A 21,480-nucleotide genomic window follows, 5' to 3' on the forward strand; every position below is an offset into this window, starting at 1 on the left:
TTTTTTTGTATTTTGTGAATATAATTTAGCATGTGTGTATCAGAAATTTTCTTGAAGAAATTCTCCGATTTAACTTTTTGAAACCATTCATTTAGGCCGAAAATATTTACACACACATTTGTAAATTTTAAATTTAAATATCTATTCTCTGGTGGTTGCAGCAGACAGACCTCAATTTTCTCATTGAACATTTTGTGTGGCACTGTGTAAGTTTTAATACTAACTTTTTTAAAGTTTTATATCTTAACAGTTAGATATCTGTTGCACATTAATTGTTTAATACATAGGTGCACATTAAAGTTATTGTAGCCCGAATTTTTATTATTTATTTAATATTTTTAAAAATATTATTATTAACAATTAAATATTTTTAAAAATCTACTTATTTTAATTTGTAATTCAATACTTCTGTTTTGTACAACTTGGTAAAAAATCTGACAGTAATATTTAATGTTGCTTCCAACATAAAAGAGACTTACATAAAATTTTGACAAAGTTGCGGACCACCATTTGATTTGTGTTTTTAATTGTGGCCCCCGACCTCATGTAAGTTGGAAACCCTTGAGTTATAACTTTAAATTCATAAAATAAAAAAATAAATAAAAAATTCTGAAATCACTGAAGTTTAAAATATAATTCTCTTAAGAAATGATGTTCTTTCCTTCATTTTTTGAAAGAAAACCATAAGAACATTTTGCATTTTAATAAAATGTGACTGTGAGAGAGGATTTTGTTACAAATTCAAATCAAGGTGGCCACTCAAATCAAGTTTCAAATTTCCCTGATTTTTCCAGTAAAATTCTTAAAATTTCCAGGTCAGTGTTTCCCCCCCTGCTAAAGTGCCGTATAGGTACATGAAAAGTGTCAATATTAGTGCATTAGTCAATATAGTGTAGCATTTCATTAAAAATTTTATTTTTTAAATATATCATCTTGAACAGATGTGGAGGAAACAATATGTTTAGCTTGCAGAAAATAATGCTTTCAATGAATAAATTTTTTTTTATGTGTTAAATAGTTTTTGCACAAAATGTACCAAATAGCAATGATCCAAAACAACCTTGGATAAGTACTGTTTAATATATTGTTATTAAGCGAAAGAAAATAATTCCAGGTGATTAGAAACCAATAAATTCTTATATTTATTTATATTTGAATATAGAGCCATTTTATACTGTATTTTATACAAACAGTGCTCTTTATAAAATTTTCTTTAAACCAATATCATAAGTCAAATGTTTAAATAATGTTGTTTGTTTCAAATTAGCCCTATTATTTTAAGTCATATTCAGTATTTGTAAACAAAAAATTATCAATTTCTTGTTTCATATTCTATCGAAAAAAAAACAAAAAAAAAAACTGGATACAATTCTTTAACTTTTATTCTTTTTTTTTCTTTCCGTTTCTTAATAGAAATTAGAATGTATTAAGAATTCCAATCTAACATGGTTTCCTAGTTTAGATAAGTCAATTGGTTTTGTTCTTATACCTGGGCAATTCCATGGTGTTGGAAAAAAATGAACATTAATTTCTTAGAAAAACTATCTTACAAAACAAAACTTTGCTGAGAAAAATAATTCCATTGTACAATAGCTTTCAGAAAAAGAGTGCAAGATAAAATCTCTAAATTATAACCAATTATTTTTTTCAGAATTTTATAAAGTTAAAAATACTAAAACATTTTGAATAATTTTGTTAAAAGAAAAAAATACCCCCCAAGCAGAGGAACAAACTTCAACAATTAATGAATTCAGCCCACAGAATAAAAGACTTAAAAAAAAGAAAGAAAAAACGTTACTTTTATGAACAGAAGCAAATATCCTAATCCTTTCTTCCACATTTTTGCCTTTCCTATACTACATAGTCCCATAATCTCCAATGAGGTCAAAGATTTCTCCATTCATTTCCCAACATAAAATAATTTGAAATGGCATTCTAGTTTAACTGGGTAATAATAAAGAGAATTTTAATGCAAGAAATGTATTGCTGAGTTGATGATATTTCAACTTTTTTACGATTAATTTACGTCTAAATAAAAGTGGATATAACAGATGGTAACATAATTTAAATTAAAAGAAAAATTCCAGCTTTTCTTTGAAATTCCCTGATTTTTCAGGTTTTTATCCAAATTTCCCTGACTTTTCCAGGTTTTTTCCAGTATAAAAAAATTTCCTGATAATCCCAGGTGAGTGGCCAGATATTCGGAACAATGTGAAATTGGGGAGGAAAACTCCATTTTAAAAATGAGATTTTTCTGCGACCTAAATAAATGATTTTTTTGTTGAAAAAATAGTTAAAATCATGACAAATTTTGTTTAATACCAAAACTCCATGACTTTCCAGGTGCACGGATACCCTGTAATTAAGAATCTCAAAAAATAAATGGCACACTTGAAACTTAAATTTTGCACAGATCTCAAAGTGGCTCCAAAAAAATAGGACATGCTTTTAGACTAATATATATATAACAGATTACTTTTAAAAAGAACAAACAACTGAAAGAAGTATAATTTTCAATTTAAGTATAATATTATAAAGGCAAAATAAATCACAAAATAATAAAAGCATATACTGTATTTTTAATTTTAAAATTATTTCACGTAGAGGAAAAAATTAAACATGTGGTACTTTGGGAATATTCCTTTGACCATATTCGCCAAACCCGAGATTATCGTCAAAAGGTAGCTTTTGAGCCAATAACCGCAAATTGTATCATATTTACTGTATAATCTTTGACTAAAAGAGTTATTTTTCTTTAACATGTTGAAATATATAGATATTTTTTTTACTCTGCTGAAAAATTATTCGAATTTGGGACTGCACAAGGATAATGACTTGTTTGTTTCTGCTTTAATAGGAATTTTGGTCGACGAAATGATTTATAATAATATATATGGATAGATTCAAGAATAATTAAATGTGTAATTAGATTTAAAAAAATGGAGGTTTTTACGTTGTTTTGATTCTTTTTATTAAAATTTTTTATTACATATTTTTACACTTAAATTTTTTTTGTTATTATTTGATTAATTCAATGTGCTTAGAATGATTATTTTGGAAATTGTTTTTCATTATGATGGAGCCAGAAGATTTGTGCATTTTAGCGAGCGTTGACAGGTCGATAGGATAATTCCAAATATTTTAACAACTACCAGTATAATTATATTATTTCATTTTGAGCAACTCAAAATAGTTTGAAATCAATTTATAGAAAATTTATATAACAGTGCTTTATAATTATTATTGCACTGTTGCATTAAAAAATCTATCAAAAATGATATATACATGGAAGAAATGAGATAGAAATTAAATAGTTACCTGTTATCTTGACTTCCCGGTCCATCAATATTGCCTGGCAGATTTGGTAAGAAAGCACTTAATTGATCTTTCATTTTACGGCCACAAAACTTATTATAGGAATGTTCTAAGTTGTAATGAGACATCAAATTGGTAGCTCCAGTTAATTCCCCTTCTATGATGAAAATTAAAAAAATTACTTTAGTTCTAATTTTACTATAATATCGTCCTACATTTATCAAAAAATGTTAAAAAATTAAAAATCATAAGTATTTAGAATAGCCATGGCCACGTCAAACAGAATGCAAGGCCCCTAATATTTTAAAAGACAAATATTTTTTAAATTTTTGTTGCCTTAATCTGAATATTAAAAAGAATATAAATTTTCTTTCCATTACAAAACAAAAAAAAAAATTATTGCAGTAGCTAAAAAATGTTCATAAAATTATTTCGTTTTCTTTCTATATTTTGGTTGAATCTCTTAAATGCTACAATACATTAATAATTCAAAATTTTTTTTAATGCATTGTATTTTCTTTCTTACATAAAAAATAAAAATATTTCTTATCTTAATCATACATTTGCATTTTTTTTTAAACAGGACTCAACAGTTTAAAGATTTTTAATGATGAAATAGATAATACCTAAATAATTGTAAAATTTATTTTACTTTATAAAATATAGTGCACAAAAATAACAGTTGAAGATGATAACTCGATGAGTCATAAAAAATCAAAATAAAATACTAAAAACTCTGTTCTTTAACTCTAATTTGATTATAATTACATTTTCAATTATATTATTACAACACAATTCTCAATGATGACTACTTTTTATATCAGTATGAAATTATTTTGTTCAATAGATGATAAACTTATGGAGAGTAATTTCAATAATTTTTTTTTCAAATAACAATTTCATTTTTTGTCTAATAGTTTATCAGTAAAATATCTCTTACTCTAAAACAATATTTTGTTTTACTTTTCTTTGTCTACTATCTAAAACACCTTAAAAAATGGGAACTACTTAAGTTATTGAAAAATATTTAGAAGATATAGTCTACGACAAAATTAAGTAAACAATAATAATAATTAATTTTTTTAAAACTTTTCCAAAGTTTAAAAACATCTCTACATGAAAATTTAAAGAAAGAAAGTTTATGGAAGTTCAATAAAATACTTTTTCATTACAACATGCATAAATATTTTTAATTTAAATTTAACAAAAAAAATACTTTTTCCCCAAAACAAATTAATAAATATTTTGATGGCCTGATTCATAAAACCAATTACAATATTATGCTTTCAATAAATTTTTTGAAAAAATTAGTTCCTTAAAAAAATGTATCAATTTATAAAAACTAGATTTATTAAAAATATTCCGTAAGTATAAGACACTAAAATATTTGCAAAATAGGAAATATTTAATAATTAAGTATTTGTAACAAATTTTCCTTATATTTTGTAGTGTAAACTGCACCAATTACAAATTAACAACACTACACACTAATTACAAAATATAATTTTGTTTCATTACTTTTACAAAGTAAACTGTTTCTTGAAAAGTTATTCTATTTAACAGATTTTACTTAACATTTTTAAAAAGAAATTTTTTTTTTCAATTTAAAGGACAATACTCGTTACTATTTTAACATCACACAGAAATTTTATAAATATTCTCACCTTCCTTATTTTATTAGCCATTTGAAATCTTAACCAATTCAATATAGCTATTATACTTATTGTTTAATTAAAATAAGTTTTTGACGTATCTACACATCTATTTAAGACAATCGTTTTAGTTATAGACAGCATATGGACACATCTATACGGGAAAATACCTACAAAAAATTTAAAATTGAACATACATTATAAAAATTTAAAAAAAGCATTATTGTACATTGTATTTTAAAATAAAACATTACATATATTTAAATAAAAAATATTTTATTAAATAAAAAATATTTATTAAATGCTAAATGAAAAATTTAAATTTATTTTGAAAAAAAGATTCAGTAACACTAGTTACACTTTCTAACTTTCTTAAGAATTAAAAAGTGTCCAAAAGAAAGTAAAATTTCACTTGTATAGATTAGTTCTTACTATGTACTATAGTCCATTCCACCTTAAGTTGGCACTGGANTTTCTCTCCAGTGCCAACTTAAGGTGGAATGGACTATATAAAGACAGTAAGTATATTAGAAGCAGGGTTGGAATGTTTCGCAGAAGAAATCTATTTCTTCCAGGACATTGACAGAAATAGAAATATGGGAGATATCAATATGTGATTTTTGTAGACTGTACGTCTGGTATGTGATTTGATAATTAAGAAGTATTAACTAATAAAAATAAGCTATACAATATTAATTTATATAATTAAAATGTTGAAATATCTATTACATGCTGTTGGGCTGATTAAAAAAACAATCTACAGATATCAGGCTTTCAAAATTAAGTCTGAATTGGATCTATGTTCTTACCTATGTGATTCATAAATACAGAGATAAATTATTTGGTGGTTATTACAATGACGTAGTGAAATTCGATTATCTCACTTCGCAAGGCTATTTGTAAAAAAAAAATAATAATAACTACTCACGATAAAAAAAATAATTAAAAAAGGTAAACATTAATGTCTAGAGAAATGTTACTAATTCTATATCATCTTTCGCTGGTTGGCAAAGTTAAAATATTGTAGGAACATTTTAGAGCAAAAATGAAAGCTGTATTTTTTTTTCACTACTAAATTAATTATAACTCCAAATTTTAGGCACTATCTTCATCTACATATTGGGGTGTACAACCATTGGGATTGAAGGGTCACTTGCACAGTAGGTAGATTAACGAATTGTCATATATAGTGAATATATAGTCATGTTAGAGGCAAGTATGATAATTTTTATATAAACATTGTTCTAAGCAGAAAATTTTTCTTATCAGTAAACTGAATAAGATGCATAAAATTAAATAAATTTTTAATTATTTAAATTTATTAAAAATAAAAAAAATGATACTTCTGAATCTCTTGAACAAGTAACCATGCGCAAAATCAACAGGGGAAAATTATAAATTGTATCAACAAAAAAAGTGCAGTGCTTACAGAATGGGAGTGCAAAAAAAAAAAAAAAAAAAATGCATTTTAAAGAGTACCTGAGTACTAGAGTAAAATTGAATTAAATATTTTTATTAAAGAAAATTTATAATGTTTAAACAAAAACCAAAAATTAAAACAAATCCATTATAGTACAAAATAAGATTCTATATTTATTTATTATTTTTTAAAAATCATTAAATTTATGATGCAATCGGTGCAAATAAAGAACATAAAAAAATGCCAAATTAGATGTGCAATTTATAACCTACAAATCATAATAAATGTATTGGGATCTTAAAAATCACATAGAAATTGGTAACTATAAATGCCAAAAACGATCAAAATGTCACTTAAATTTATAATGAAATCTGCAAAAATTACACAAACTATGAATTCACTGGTTGTAATATTGTATTAAAAATATTGGGTCTTTTAAAACCATGAGGAATTTCATAGCAATAACCAATAATAAAAAAAAAAATGATCGAGAAACAACATAGATTTACAATAGAATCAATGCAAATTGTAAAAGTGATGACTCAAATGTGCGATTCAAAATAGGACATTTTCTTTTATTTTTCCAAATTTTTTATTTTTTTAAAAATTGGATTCAGAAGCTCTCATAAGCATCTACAGTCAGCAGGATGTACATAGCCCGTAGGTTGTGCATCCCTAATCTACAAATATAAACATCTAACTAAATTTGTATTGAAATTTGTTAAAGTATAATTGCTCAATAATCTCAGCAATTTTACTTTTAAGATATTAATATATTTTAAAATGAATAATATTATATTGAAGATATTTCGTAATAGGTTTCTATTTCTTTTGACGCCCAGTGTCTGATTGGCAGCGCTTCATGCCACAAGTCCTTGGTTCTATCCTCGGGATGGGCAAGGTTGACTCAGACTTTCACTCCTTTATTATCAAGCATGCTTGGAAACTAAAGACCAGGGATTCTGTGTAGGGCTGACCACCCATCCGGAACATCTGCTCTTGAACCCCAGAGTCCAAAGGTCAAGAAAACAGAGATGGACACAGTAGGCCTTAATCGGCAATAGGCTGTCGCGCCATTGAGTTTAATTTAGTTCTATTTTTTTAACCGTTGTAAGGAGTATAAGTAGTCTAGAATAATGATTTGCAGTCAGGCTCTTTTCAACTTAGAGCAGAGCTTAGAATATTTAAAATTTTAGAAAGTTTTCGTATTATGATTTACATCAAAATAATCGCAAAGTCTTGGCAAATTTCAGACGGTAACCTCTGAGAAACTAAGAAAAGCATCACAGCAGGAGATCAACTTGAAGGATATAACTTGTTGCTAACCTCAGCCTAACATCTACATGACTTTTTTTTCTTTCTCGAAATTTTTTTTCCACATTTAAAATCCATTTGGTGCCTTGGTAATTGCTGTTGGTACGCCAGATCACAATACGGAAATATCCCTAGCATTTTATTACAATTTAAACTCTTTTCCGTACCACAGTATTAAGGCACAAAATCTATTAGAGATATTTTTATTTTGGCACCTATTCATGAAAGGGTTCTTTTGACTTGAAATTTTTTTTTTTTTATTTATTAAAAAGAGAGGTGTGTAGAGCGTTGGTTAAAGTTACACTGATAAATATTTGACATATTTTTTAAATCTAATTTTTTCAGCAAAATGTACCTAAATATAGAAGACCTCAGATGAATAGGGAAGAAAATTCGAAATTTTATTATTTCAAAAAAAAAAAAAAAAATATCTATGATAAATAGTACTTATTTTCTAAATTAAATTTTAAAATCTTAACTAAAATATAAAAAGTGAAAATAAAATGAGGAAGAGCGGAGAAATTTATCCTCACTAACAAATGCAATTTCTACTACTTGTCTCGCCTTGAGCTATGGAATGTAGAGCACTTCAATTATAAATACAATTTACATAACCCCTTCCCCAAGTAAAAACAATCATGCATTTAAGAAATTTTTTTTTTGTTCAGTGCTTTTCAAATTAATATGTAAAGATAAATTTAGAGCAATAATTAAATCATAACATATTTCTTTTTCTTAGAATTCCTACTTGGCGGTTCTTTCATGAGATAGAATGGTCCACTATGCCAGATTGCAGGAGTTTTGCCTTTTCCTAGTGAAATCGTCGTTTTTAAGGTTCCAGTTGAATCTTGCCGAGGAACAACAGGAGAACGAGACCCTCTAGGGCTCGATTTAGGAGAATATGATTCTGCACGTCTTCCTAAGTCGGCCATTTTACAGAGAACAGAATCGAAAGCAAAACATTTCGCAAGCAGAATTTCTTTTTATTTATTTAAATATAAGAGTTGAGTTGTCATAGCTACAATTTTAGTGGTGTGTTACTTTTAAAATCAAGCGGGTGCAATAAAAAGTTCGATTCTCCCCTTATTGATGTTTTATTTTTGTCTTTCATAGAAAATTAATTAACTAGAGAAAAAAAAACCTATTTATATCCTATAAATGTGGTTTTCCGCACATATATATGATTTATTTTTAAAAAACAATTTCTGCATTTTTAAAGCAAATGGCATCACACTTGAAAAGCGAACAATTTGCATGTTGCTAGGCAACAGATGCAAGAACATATTTATATTTGCTGCTTATTTATGTAGTAATATTCGAATTTTGCTTTTCATATTTTGCATATTAGTTGCGCAATCTATTAAATTTTAGGTAAATTCTTATGTTACTAAAATCTTATGCGCTTTAATGCATTATTTGCAAACATTTATTTAACTGTTTCGAAAAGATAAGTGTCTTAATTAATTCCTTATTAAAGTCGGTAGAAAATGGCTGAGGGTGCGAGACGTTTTTCAAATCGATCACTCAAAAGAAAATCTGTCGGTAGTTCTGATGCGGATGAAAAAAAGAAAGTACGGCCGTGTGCGAAAGCAGGCTGCAACGATAATCAACCAGATTGTTGTTTACTTTTAAATGAAAACTGTACGAGAGATGGATACACATCTCGTTGGTATCATATGTCTCTCGGAGAACACTTTTGCAATAATTGTTTCGACAATTTGTACAGACCGGGAAGAACTTGCAATTTAAAGTTTTGTGACTGGAGCAATGAATGGACTGCTGTTGCTCAAGTTACCAAACCCAACATAAAACGATATGTTGCCAACGAATTGTTACCTTACTGGGTAAAATGTGGCGATGTTAAATGTGGAAGGTGGAGAATGGTTAAAGAACCTGGTAACATTGATTCAGATTTTATTAAAAATTTCAAGTGCCATATTGCTTCTAATGATATATCCTGTGAAAGTCCTGAGGACAAGTTAGTTTCCCTGTCTTCAGATCCTTATTTTATCGACCAATTAACCGAGGTCCCTCATTTGGTTAACTCTCCAGCCGGACCCTATCTTAAAAGAATTTTTCCTGAGAATATTGGATTAAACCCTCTTGAATGTACGCAAGCGTTGCTGGAAGAAATTACTGATATAGAGCCATTTTCACTCGATCAATGTGGTGAAGCGTGTATATGGCCGAAACCAGATGCCATGGATGAAGAAGAAAAACTATTCGCAAATAATTGTATGATTTCATCTGCTATGTATTTAGGTTTGCGCAATTTAATTGTTGCACTGTGGAATCTGTCTCCTAAAGAATGGTTAGATGTGCATAAAATAAATACGTATTTAATATGTAGAGGTCTAGTTAGAATTTATTTATATTTTCTTTCTGAATTAATGTTGAAATTATTGACTCAAAAATCTGTTATTAATTATGGAATACTCGAAAATCCATCATTAGTTGTACCTGAAAGCTCTGAACTGGATGTTCTTATTGTTGGAGCTGGTATTTCAGGTTTAGCTGCTGCAAAACATCTTCAAAATTTGGGGATGGCTGTTACGATATTTGAAGCTGATTGTAAAGTAGGTGGACGGATTTCTAAAGTGGATGATTCATTAGCATTTCAAACCTATATTCTGAAAGGAATTTTAAATAACCCATTTAAAATTTTAGCTATTCAAGCAAATCAAGAGTATCAAAAATCGAATGGAAATTCTATAATATTAGATTCAAAAGGAAAAGTTGTTCCAGAAAAAGTCGAATGGCTTGCTCAACATTTATTAAAGGGTCTTGCTCAAGGTGCTCTTGAAAATGCTTCCCAGTTACAAAAAGACTCTAATTGGTACGATACTTTACTTGGAAACTTTGATGTAATTTCTAAATCTTCGTCTGTTCCACTAGATAAAAAACTATTTCTCCATGTGCTAGATTTGTTTGAACTGGAATTGGGAGTAGATTTTAGGGATCTTTCTATTTTAAATTGGGAATCAATTCTATCTCTTAAAGGAGATAATGTTTTCTTTCCCAATGGTATTAATATCATGTTGGAAAAACTTTCTGAAAACCTTAATATTGTTTTCAATGCTGAAGTAAAAGCAATCGATTACAGTAAAGATAAAGTGGAAGTGATAACTTCCATTGGTAAATATTGCTTTTCCAAAGTCCTTCTCACAGTTCCTCTTCCTGTGTTGCGAAATAATGAAATTGTTTTCACTCCTCCGTTGCCAAATTATAAAATACAAACATTTAAACATATAAGTGATTATAAATGTGCCAAGCTGGTTATGCAATTCCCCAAGAAATTTTGGGTAAGAGATGGCCAAAAAGAGTTTAGCGAATTCAGCGTAATATCTGATGATAAATTTTTCAGCTCTTTTCTTGATTTGACGGTTAATGATGCATATTCTACTCCAACGTTAGTGGCTCTTCTTTCTCCTAGAGCTTGTGAAATATTAAAAGAAATTGATGAAGAAAGCATTTTAGAAATTTGTATGAAATTTTTGAAAGTTACTTTTTTGCTTAAAAAAAGAATACCTTTACCTTCTAAGTGGTTATTGATTGGGTTAAATGACAGTTGCTGTGCAGGAAGTTATTTGAAAGTCGGGAGTAAAGTGACTGCATTTGATGATATGGCCGAAAGTGTTGAGAACAAGCTTTATTTTGCTGGGGACTCTACTTTTCGTAATGCACCTGGCTGTTTGACTGGAGCTTACTTGAGTGGATTAAGGGAGGCTTCAAAAATATCAGAACATTTTAAGCTTTTGTAGACAACTATTTTTATAACTGTGATAACAATAGGAGGTACTTTGGGATTATCCCACCTACCAGTACATTGGGTTTATCCCATTGACCTGTACTTTGGGATTACCCCGTCGACCTGTGAATGCTCACGAAAGTGTGCAAATCCTTAGGTGCCATCATAATGAAAAGCAATTTCCTAAACAAATATTCTAAGCATGATAAATTTATTGCATAATAATAATAACAAAAAAATATTAGTGTAAAAATAGGTAATGAAAAAGTGTAATAAAAAGAATCAAAACACAGTAAAAACCTTGAATTTTTTTTATAATTTCTCATTGAATTATTCTTATTAACTAAATATGTTATTATAAATCTTTCCAGCAGCCGAAATTCCTTGATAGCTTTTAAAACGCAAACGAACAAGTTATTATCCTTGTGCAGTCATTGCCACATAAATCCCTTTAAATATGAATCCAAGTGTTTTCAAGTAGTTCCACTGTTTCTCATCTGTCAAATAATATTAATCTCTTTGGTGCTAGGCAAATCCCAAATTCAAATCATTTTGCAGAGGCGTTAAAAAAAAACAGTATATTTCAACACGCTAAAGAAAACCAACTCATGTAGTTAAGGTTTACACGGTAAATATGATGAAATTTGCTGTCATTGGTGCAGAAGTTGCCTTCTGGCGAAAATAGTCAGAATAATCCCAAAGTACCCAGTAGTAAATTTATTATTAATTTTTATGGTTGAAAGTTTTATTTTATAATAATGACTTTTATTATGTTTAATATGTCCGACAAATAATGTAATTTTTAAATTTTGAGTAGTAAAGTAAGAAAGGGATTATTTATTTATAATAGCATAAATGCATGTTAATCAAGATTGATTGATTTTACTCCTCAATTGATTTTTTTTAAATCAATTAATTGGTTGAATGGACTAGATATCCACATAATAGAAAAATGCTTACACATTACTGAAAATCATGAATTGCTGAGTTAATTTTAGTTTTAAACCCATGATATATTAATTTTGGAAAATTTGTGTTTATATATTGAATAATTTTTTTTAATTTGTTTAATGTTTTTTTTCTTCAAAAATCATGTGACAAAGTTATGTTTTTTTAAAGTTTTTTTTTAAGTGTTTTGGTCCAGTCACGAATAAGACTGATTTTGGCATTCTTAGACTAAACAGAGAATTAGATTTGCAGTGGTATCATCATTTTCTTTATCTTTTGGTTGCTAGATATTTATATACTGTCTCTCCTCTAGTCACCGCTATCTGAGTCCTGATGACTCAGTGATTAAAGGCACGGTTCGGTTAAGTTATGACCAGGGGTGATTGTATTCCGGGGGTACCCTGGTAATCCGAGTTTTTCTTATCTTCCTTCTGGGTCTAAAAACTCGAAGCGGGGCATGCGATTTTTGTACGAATATTGTAGAATTCCAACAAAATATTGGAGCTTTTTCTAAATCCTGTTAACGAAACATTTACATATGTTCTTCAGTCGATTACGGGAAGAATTATGTCTTACGTGATTCTTCCACCAATTTGATTCTTTTGGTTTGGCAAACTTTCGCCGTTTTGAATATTTAAAACTGCATCAGAATCTCCTAATATAGCGATTAATTGTGCATCACATTTCATATTCACGTGATTTAAAAGTCCAACATTGCGATTTGTATTTACATGTTTTTAAAACCTGATATCGCGATTCGTATTTACTTTTTCCCTAAAGGCATGTTTTATTTCCCTTTTTAAAATGTATTCCAAACTACGGCCATTCAATTTATATCTAGAAATGTTTGGGGTCCAGGTTTCCATCTGGTACCTTCAGTACTCTAGGTGGTTGTACCCTCAATCTTTCTAGCAGCACAATCAACTACGTGCCAAGTACTTTTTCTCATTGCATTTGCCCATTACTACATGAAATTAATCTAACTCTGGAAGCCAGCGACAGGATTCGCGATCATGTGGATGAAAGAGAAAAATTTCCTTTTTGATGAAGCAAATGGCCTACACTGATCATCCTGTTATTTACTTTTTACTAAGACTGGCTCTGATCAAAAAAAATTCCACCCAAGAGCGCAGCTGGGTCTGCAAATATCAAAAAAATTTTAGCATCATTTGTTCAAAACCTACCTTCAAGATTATTTTTTATCTTCTCATTTTTATCAAAGGGATCTCATTTAGTTGGCCCCATCTATACAAACTATTCTAAACTTACCTAATCCTGCCCAGCTTCTGATCAATGAATACTAACTTGTCTTTATTTTTTTTTAATCTAGCTCCTCAAGAAAATATTTGCTGTTGTACTTTGTTTTACAATTTCTTAAAATTTTAAGTTTTTAATTCAAGTTGAAAATACTTGATTACCAAATTAATATAACATGAAATTTAAAAAAATAATAATACGAGATACTTGAAACTTTATAATTTTGAAAAATAATAGTTATGAAAGGTGCTTAATTGTACGTACAAATCCAAGATACTTTCTACTCTTTTTTTAATTGCAACATTAAGAAAATTTATGTTGGTCTAATTTATTATGTTAAAAATCTTCAAGGTGAATTTTATCAATTCATTGAATTAATGATACCACTAAAACATCAGTTTATGGAATGCCAAATATATATATGTAAGCTAGTCATAATGTTATTTCAAAAATTTTGTAAAAACTTCAACTTTTTGTCATTTAAATTTAAAAGTATGATATTTTTTATGATGTATTTTATACAATTTCTTAACAGTTCGGCAGAAAACTTTAATAAGCTAAGGTTAAATTAACATTTTGTAGATTAGCATTTTGAATGTAACATGGTTTTAATTATATCTTAACTTACTGATGTAATTTTTTTGTAGTACTTTTTATTAAATGCACTTTGTAAATAAACTTGGTTATTTTTTATTGCTTGAAAATTTTATTTAATGAATAGACAGTATCCTATTCTACATAGATTATCTAGCAGTTCCTGGTTATAGGCTTACCTATTAAGTTGATTGGTGTTTAGTGCAATCAGAACCTGATATGAAACATATTTCAAACCAATTTTCTCGCTTCTTTATTTTTAACTTTTTCTCTGCATTTTTGTTGATCTTATTTCATGTTAGTATATTATTTAAAGTGGGAATTTTTTCCAAAACATAAGTTTCTAAAATTTTCTCGCAGAATTTAGAATGAAAATCCTGAATTATGTTTTGAATTCTATTGCTAAGTTGATTCTGAAGACTTATTATTAATCTATGCTAAAACAGTGGGAAATTTTCCACTAACGACTAGTTAAAAAAAGAAGAAATATTTTTTATAAAGTAAATCAAAATTTTTGTGGAATTCGTTGCCAAGGAGTATTAACATCTAAGTTTTAAATGTAGCCATGTTCTGGATAAATTGTAATGTTTTTTAGACATTTTGTGCCTTTTTTCTCTCCAATTTGTCATTTAAAAAAAGTTTTCAAATCTTTTTCAATTCACAAATTTTATTTTTTAAATAAATGAATTAGATTACCATTGATGAAACTTTCTTTAGCTTTTGTGGCATAAATTTCGATAAAAATAAAGAATTTATTGCAAATTTTTTTGTTCAGTTTGCATTTTAGAAGTATTTCATGAGTATACTTACATTTTTTTTAATGATTGTGTAATTTTAATGTTTATTTTTCTTATTATGAATAATGTGCTGAAGAAACTTTCTGTAGACATAACAAGACTATTTTTCACCAGAAATCGTTTTTTAAAGCTTAAGTGCCAACATATTAAGTATATAAAGCTTATTAAGGTTATTTTATGATGGCTATGATATTTTCATAACTGCTGTGAGTTTACAACAGTTATTTACGCCTGTTAAGTCATATTTAGGCTATCATTAGCCAGCACACTTTATGCTAATTCTGAAAACGCTGCAAAATGGCTATATGCTAAAAAGCCTCAGTTTTCTGAAAATGAGAAGTATTTTTAATCTACATTTTTAATATTTAAAAAGTTACTCTAATGCTGCGTAATCTGCCTTCATACAAATTAGCAGAATTTGGAAATTATTCATTGATTTTATTAACTTTTATCTAGTTTGGAAAATCTCGCCAAATTGGCAATTTTTAAAAAAAGGTTTAATAATTTTTTCATTTGTTATTTGTCTAGTCATTTACCCTTTCTAAAACCCAGATAATTTTTTGACAAGTTGCTATTTATAGTTTAAAAATTATAACTTTTCTTCAAGTGTAAGGTAGTTAGATTGTCACTTTTTATACTCTTTAATGAAAGAGCTCCAAAAAACATTGTTAAATTCATTATCACTTTTCGTTTGTTACTTTCATTTCACATTGCTAGTTTTTTAAGTTCATTATCACTTTTTACAACTGCTTAATCATTTTAAATTAATCTTCAATTATTCGTCTTTTATCAGTTTACTGGATTTTAATTTTGTCGTTATTTTATCTCCACCATATCTAGTGATAGCCATATCATGTGATTATGTGCTTGTAAATAGTTCAGAATCACTAGAGCAGAAATGACCTTCCTATGCCACTAGGTGGCATGTGACAGGTATTTTGGTGGTGTGTGAGAAGTACATACCACATTTAATCTTATTCACTAACAATCTCCGAAAACATTAAAAAAAACACCTATGCATTAAGTTCATCATGGGTGAAATCAGAAAGAATCATGTGTGCCATTATGACATTTTCCAGGATATAAGATCAGGGGTCTGTCCAGGCCGAATTTACTACCGTTTAGCAGTACCTTCACAAATTCACTTTAGAAAAAACGGTAGTTTCACAAAATACTTTTTCTTGAAATTTTATTTTTGTATCCCTTAAGAAATGATAAATCCATATTTTTACCATATTTTTGTGTTGATTTTTTAATATAGTTTTTAATTTTTTACAAATTATGTCTAAATTTTCACAAAATAGGTACCTTTCAGAAAAAGCTGGACAGATCCCTGAAGATTGACTATAGTTCCCTTTCCACTATGGAAGTCTATTTTTCAGAAGAGATCCATGAAAAACTAAATATATCTCGCATTTATAACCTCAATTTCATCTTATTGAGCCAGGGTGGCTCAGGGGATAAAGCGTTCGCCATCCAATATGGTGAACCTGGTTCGAATCCTAGTGATGCCTGGTCTGAATTCCGCATCCAGCTTTCACCGATCACAGTCCTGATGTAAAATATCCTTATTGGTAGACGGAACATGGGCTAGAGTCCCCTTGCTGTCAGGCTAACTGTGGCCGTTTTTCCTTTCCATATAACGCAAATGCGGAGTAATTCCATCAAAAAATCCTCCACAAAGGGAAAATTTCTCCCAATACTTGATCCTTGAGTACCCTTGTCTTCTGGATTGGGTTCAAAATTATAAGGGTATGGAGTTGAACATTGGTTGTCGTAAACCCAAAATTGGGTCAGCTGTTCAGCGACGGCTATGAAATAAAATAAAAATTCATCTTATTGTTTACCACAAAGAGTGTCTGTTTAAATATATTTTACCTTAGCTTAATATTAAATTGAAATAATTTTAAAATACTGTTTATTTGATTTCCATTTGAAGCAAGTTAATAGCTAAAAAGAAAATATAGCTATATGATATAATTCTGCAGTTTAAAATCATAGCAAAATAGTTTAAAAATTATTTTTCAAGACAGAAAATAAACAGTTGTTGCCTAAAAATAATAACAGTTTTTTAACTGGCACAGTAATCGAAAAAAAGTCGCCATTTCTGCATTAGAGGATTTCTATTTAAGTCATCGTGAGTGAATTACAAGCAATCATGTAAATTTTAGAAGCTCATAATTAATGATATAGGTATTTATAAAGTTTTTTTTTTCTTTCTACAAATTTTTGATATATATGTTAATTAAAAAAAAATAATAAAGATAATCATTTTTATAATTGAATCTTATTAAAAGTTAGTATTATTTAGAAAGCTTTCTCTGTAATGAAAAGGAAATGTTTTCCTGTAGTAACATTTGATTGTGTCTAAAGTTACAAATTTCTTTTATTTTAAATTTATACATTTATAATTTTGTGCAATATGGTGTTTGAGAAATTAAATAAGAAAAGATAGTATACTTTTTTGTTTCTTGTTTTCAAAGACTTTCAGTGAATAAGAAAAGATTATTAAAAATAGTTTCCCTTCTTACATCATAAAAAAAGTTTCTCATTTCATTTTAAAATTGATTTGTTATAATCCATGGAACTTTGGATGATTTAATGCTAACAACTTCAAAGGTGTAAAGAAAAGTTGTTCAGCATTTTTTTTTCTTTAAATTATTATTTTTTTTAACATTTAAGTTGTTGGCTGAACCTTTTAATATAGTGAAGAAATATCAGTTTCAAGTAGTGTCAGAGATTGACACTTGTGGGCAGTTGGTTGCCATGGAGACAACATCTATTGCCATAGTGATAAGACTTTTATTATGAACTGAATAAGCCTTGTATTTATGTGCATAATATAACTGTTCTAGAAGAGCATTAGTTTATTACTAAGAAATATAGCTCCAAAAACTTTTGAATTTTTTAATTAAATAAGTTAAATTTTGAATTTAATAGCAATTTTCATTAACAACATTAAAACTGTAATTTTTACTGTAATTTTTCATTGCTTCTTATAATACTATAAGTGATTAAATTGGATCCTGAAGTTTCTAATTTCATTGATTTGAAACCTGAATTATTATTATATTTTTTAAAATGATATTTCTAATGTTGCAAAAATGATTAAAGAATATTGAGGTATTTTTGGTTGGAAAAGAAATATTTTAGGTTTTGTAGAATATTCTAAGAAAAATGTTATAATTTGCTTGACTATAAATTTTATTAGATCTTAATTCTTTTCAATTTAGTAAGGAGAAAAATATTTATACACTAATCTTGTCATCTGTTCTATTTTTAGTGCTGTCATGCTTTTAATTATATTTCAGATAACATCTTGAGAATTTACAATGAATAGTAAAGAATCTATTGAAGCTTCACTCGAAGAAAAAACTTCAACAAACAATTTTAAACTTCAAAGCAAAGAAGCGTTAAAAGATGAACCACAGCGTGAATTTAATTCCAAAGTAGGCTCTATATATTTAAATTCAGTTTCTATAAATTTATAACTTTAAGAAATGTATATTTTTGATTAGTTTTATAGGTTCTTTTAAGCTATAATTGGTGAAACATAGTGACAAATTTTTTAATGAAGATCATTATAATTCTAAATGACAATGATAATTAGTGTCAGGTATTGTAGATATTGTTAATCAGTATTTTTAGCATTTAGTTGTTCTAGAAAAGAGTATCTAATCCATATCTAAGATGTTGACAGAGGAAAACTTTTAAAACTGTGAGTCTATTTTTATCTGTTTTTCTTATAGACTCTTTCTTAAATATAAATACTTTATGTATGTCTGTAGATTTATATATCTATAACACACTGCTATAAATTAATATTCTTTAGATAATGGTAAAAACATTCTCATCAACATTATATCAATGTGTATGCCAGGTTAAAAATGTGCCTGACTACAAAGCCAATGGCTGTAGGTTGGATGTTTTTGTCTGTGTGTTGTCCTCTGTTGTGTGTGGATGTGGCCTTCCCTATGAACGGGTATCTGTGGCAGTGTGACGTGAGTAATGTTGCTCACCTCCGTGACTTAGGTTCACAGGTGCCCACTGGGCAATCTTAAATGAGCAACACTTCCGGCATCTTCTTAGGTGAAAAATGGAAGTTCAGTACTTGCTGTTAAAATATATGTATATTCATTTAAAATGTTTAAATTACAAAAGGAATGATGAAAACTTTTTCTTTCAACTTCCTACTTACCGTACAGTAGTTCGTTAATTAAGTAATGTCTAATTTTGGAGGGGGTTTTGTTCCCCAAAACCACCTCACTGTCTTTACATATTTAATTATGGTTGAAAATATTTTAAATTCTCATTAAATGAAAAATATTTAATGTGAAATCATATTATTTATTTAGCCCATTTATACATTAATTTTTTTTATCAAAGGGATGCTTATAGCCTGTACTGAAATTTTTTTTCACTAAATTAAATTCCTTGTTATTACTCAATAATTTTAAAAATCTCATTGATACTAACATGGAAAAACTGTACAAGCCCTCAATTTAGTGTAAGTTTTTTTCTTTTTTCATTAGAAATATTTGCACTGCCAAAAAAAATTAATGGCATATTTTGATAGTTAAAAAAATTAAACTATCAAAAACTGCAGCTAAACTGAAAAAAAAAGATGTTTGCAGTGGGATTAAAGAATACTTAAGATTGCCTTTAAGTATTTAATTATAGTTGAAAATATTTTAAATTATCATCAAACAAAAAATATTTAATGTGAAATCATATTATTTCTTCAGCTCATTTCTAAATGTTTTTTTTTTATTAGAGGGATGCTTATAACCTACACTGAAATTATTTTTTTCACTGAATTAAATTTCTTAACTATACTTTCTTGTTATTAATCAATGACTTTAGTCATCATCGATTACTAATCGATGATGACTAATCATTGATAATTAATTACTACATTGATGTCTAATCAATTTTAGTAATGATTTAGTGATTCGATGAAGTCTTAACAACCCTTAATGTGGTGTAAGTTTTTTTCTTTTCTTTTTTCATTGAAAATATTTGCACTGCCAAAAAATGTGAACGACGTCAAGTGTACTTAAACTATCGATTATATATGTTTAGATTGAAATATTGGTTGAATTGGCTCAAGATGATCTTCGACCTTTTGTTCTATCAGACTGTTATGCAACTGATCAGCCAGGAATGCAACTGGAAATTTTACCGAAAATAATTTTTGATGCATTAGATGAAGATACAGAAGAAGATGCTATTGATTTGCCAAAGCCGATTTTCCGTCAAACAATTGAACAACAAACTCAAGTAGGTTGATTTAAAAGTCATTACTCATTTAATGATTTTGCAATAAGTAGTAAAAAAAATTTCCACTTAAAATTACATTTTTGTAGGCTGTACGTAGAAGTCTTAATATTAATTATGTGTAATTTATATATTTGTTGTCTTTAAAAGTGTTTAAAAAGTATTACATAAAATATTTTGAATATTAATAAAATTTAAACTGTTTGGTTAAGTGTCTCTAAAAGTAAAAAATCTTTTTATAGTCACTTGTATTTTAATTAATACTTACTGATCTGTCATTGTAAAAATTGATACAAAAATTCAAAATTTATGCAAGAGTTTAAATCTGAAGAATAAATTATAAATGAATTAGTATGACGTAACTTTAACATCGATGTGTTTTCTTTCTTTCTTTAAATAATTTTATTATAGTTAAAACTAAATTATTTTAAAAGTGTGGTTTATTTCGTAACTTCATAATAATTATTCAATATTCTTCCATTTTAAACGAATTACATTTTAAGAAAATCATTTTGAATAGAAGTGCAAGTTACAATAGAATAATGAATTAATCGAAGAATTAATAGAAGGATAGATGTAAGGAACAGAACTATAGTAGATTCATGATTTTCGCAAGGAGAGAAAGAATTGTATTACACGTAATATTAAGGCGGTTTTTTGAAGTATCCGTCGTGATATGAAATGATGCTTTTTTGCGAATAATATGGTATTTTTATAAATGCTGTGATTTTGAAATTGTTACTCATGACTGTTTGGTCAAGTTTAGCCTATCTAACACCAGCGCTGTCTACGCTTATTTTGAAAATGATGCACAATGTTAATATGGAGAAAAGCCACAGTTTTGCGAAAATGAAAAAGTGTTATGGTTTTTTAATATTTAAAAACTTACTCCATTGCTGCATTACCTGGGCTCGTAAAAATTGGCAAAAACTGAGAATAAATCAGTGATTTTGATAATTTTCATCTAGGTGGAAAAACATCGCCAAATTGGCGATTTTTAAAAAGTTTAATAACTTTTAAAATATTTAAGTTATTTGCCTGTTTTTAAAGCCAAGATAATTATCGCATTGCTTTAAATGTAATGCACTTAAACTATAGTTTTTTCCCCTTGGCAACAGAGCTTCGAAAAACAGCATTAAACAAGAAGCGAAAACTAGT

The 21,480-nt window shown here is 28.0% G+C and overlaps 3 protein-coding genes across 4 annotated transcripts in view; 2 read left to right on the plus strand and 1 right to left on the minus strand.

Annotated features, from left to right (window-relative positions):
• LOC107445638 (mediator of RNA polymerase II transcription subunit 19) overlaps positions 1–8,689 on the minus strand; it is a 19,039-nt gene extending 10,350 nt beyond the window's left edge. Inside the window, exons 1-2 of the mRNA XM_016060077.3 lie at positions 8,450–8,689; positions 3,319–3,472 (exon numbers count right to left, since the gene is read on the minus strand). Of these exons, the coding sequence (XP_015915563.1) occupies positions 3,319–3,472; positions 8,450–8,633 (338 nt within the window). The 5' untranslated portion in view covers positions 8,634–8,689. The remainder of the gene's footprint in view (positions 1–3,318; positions 3,473–8,449) is intronic.
• Positions 8,690–8,941: 252 nt separating this feature from the next.
• LOC107445636 (dynein axonemal intermediate chain 3) overlaps positions 8,942–21,480 on the plus strand; it is a 40,008-nt gene continuing 27,469 nt past the window's right edge. For both annotated transcript variants that reach the window (XM_043053943.2, XM_071177168.1), the window contains exons 1-3: positions 8,942–9,072; positions 18,357–18,494; positions 20,128–20,325. In XM_043053943.2, the coding sequence (XP_042909877.1) occupies positions 18,378–18,494; positions 20,128–20,325 (315 nt within the window). In that variant the 5' untranslated portion in view covers positions 8,942–9,072; positions 18,357–18,377. The remainder of the gene's footprint in view (positions 9,073–18,356; positions 18,495–20,127; positions 20,326–21,480) is intronic.
• On the plus strand, positions 9,067–14,347 carry LOC107445635 (lysine-specific histone demethylase 2). Its single transcript, XM_016060073.4, has one exon. It carries the CDS (start codon positions 9,189–9,191, stop codon positions 11,460–11,462), a length of 2,274 nt encoding a protein of 757 aa, XP_015915559.2. The 5' UTR covers positions 9,067–9,188; the 3' UTR covers positions 11,463–14,347.

This window comes from Parasteatoda tepidariorum, chromosome 2 (assembly GCF_043381705.1).
Source record: "Parasteatoda tepidariorum isolate YZ-2023 chromosome 2, CAS_Ptep_4.0, whole genome shotgun sequence".
Lineage (NCBI taxonomy): Eukaryota > Metazoa > Arthropoda > Arachnida > Araneae > Theridiidae > Parasteatoda > Parasteatoda tepidariorum.

Excerpts from the sequence above, each read along its gene's own strand:
- LOC107445635 (XM_016060073.4), top strand. The coding sequence starts at position 9,189 with ATGGCTGAGGGTGCGAGACGTTTTTCAAATCGATCACTCAAAAGAAAA.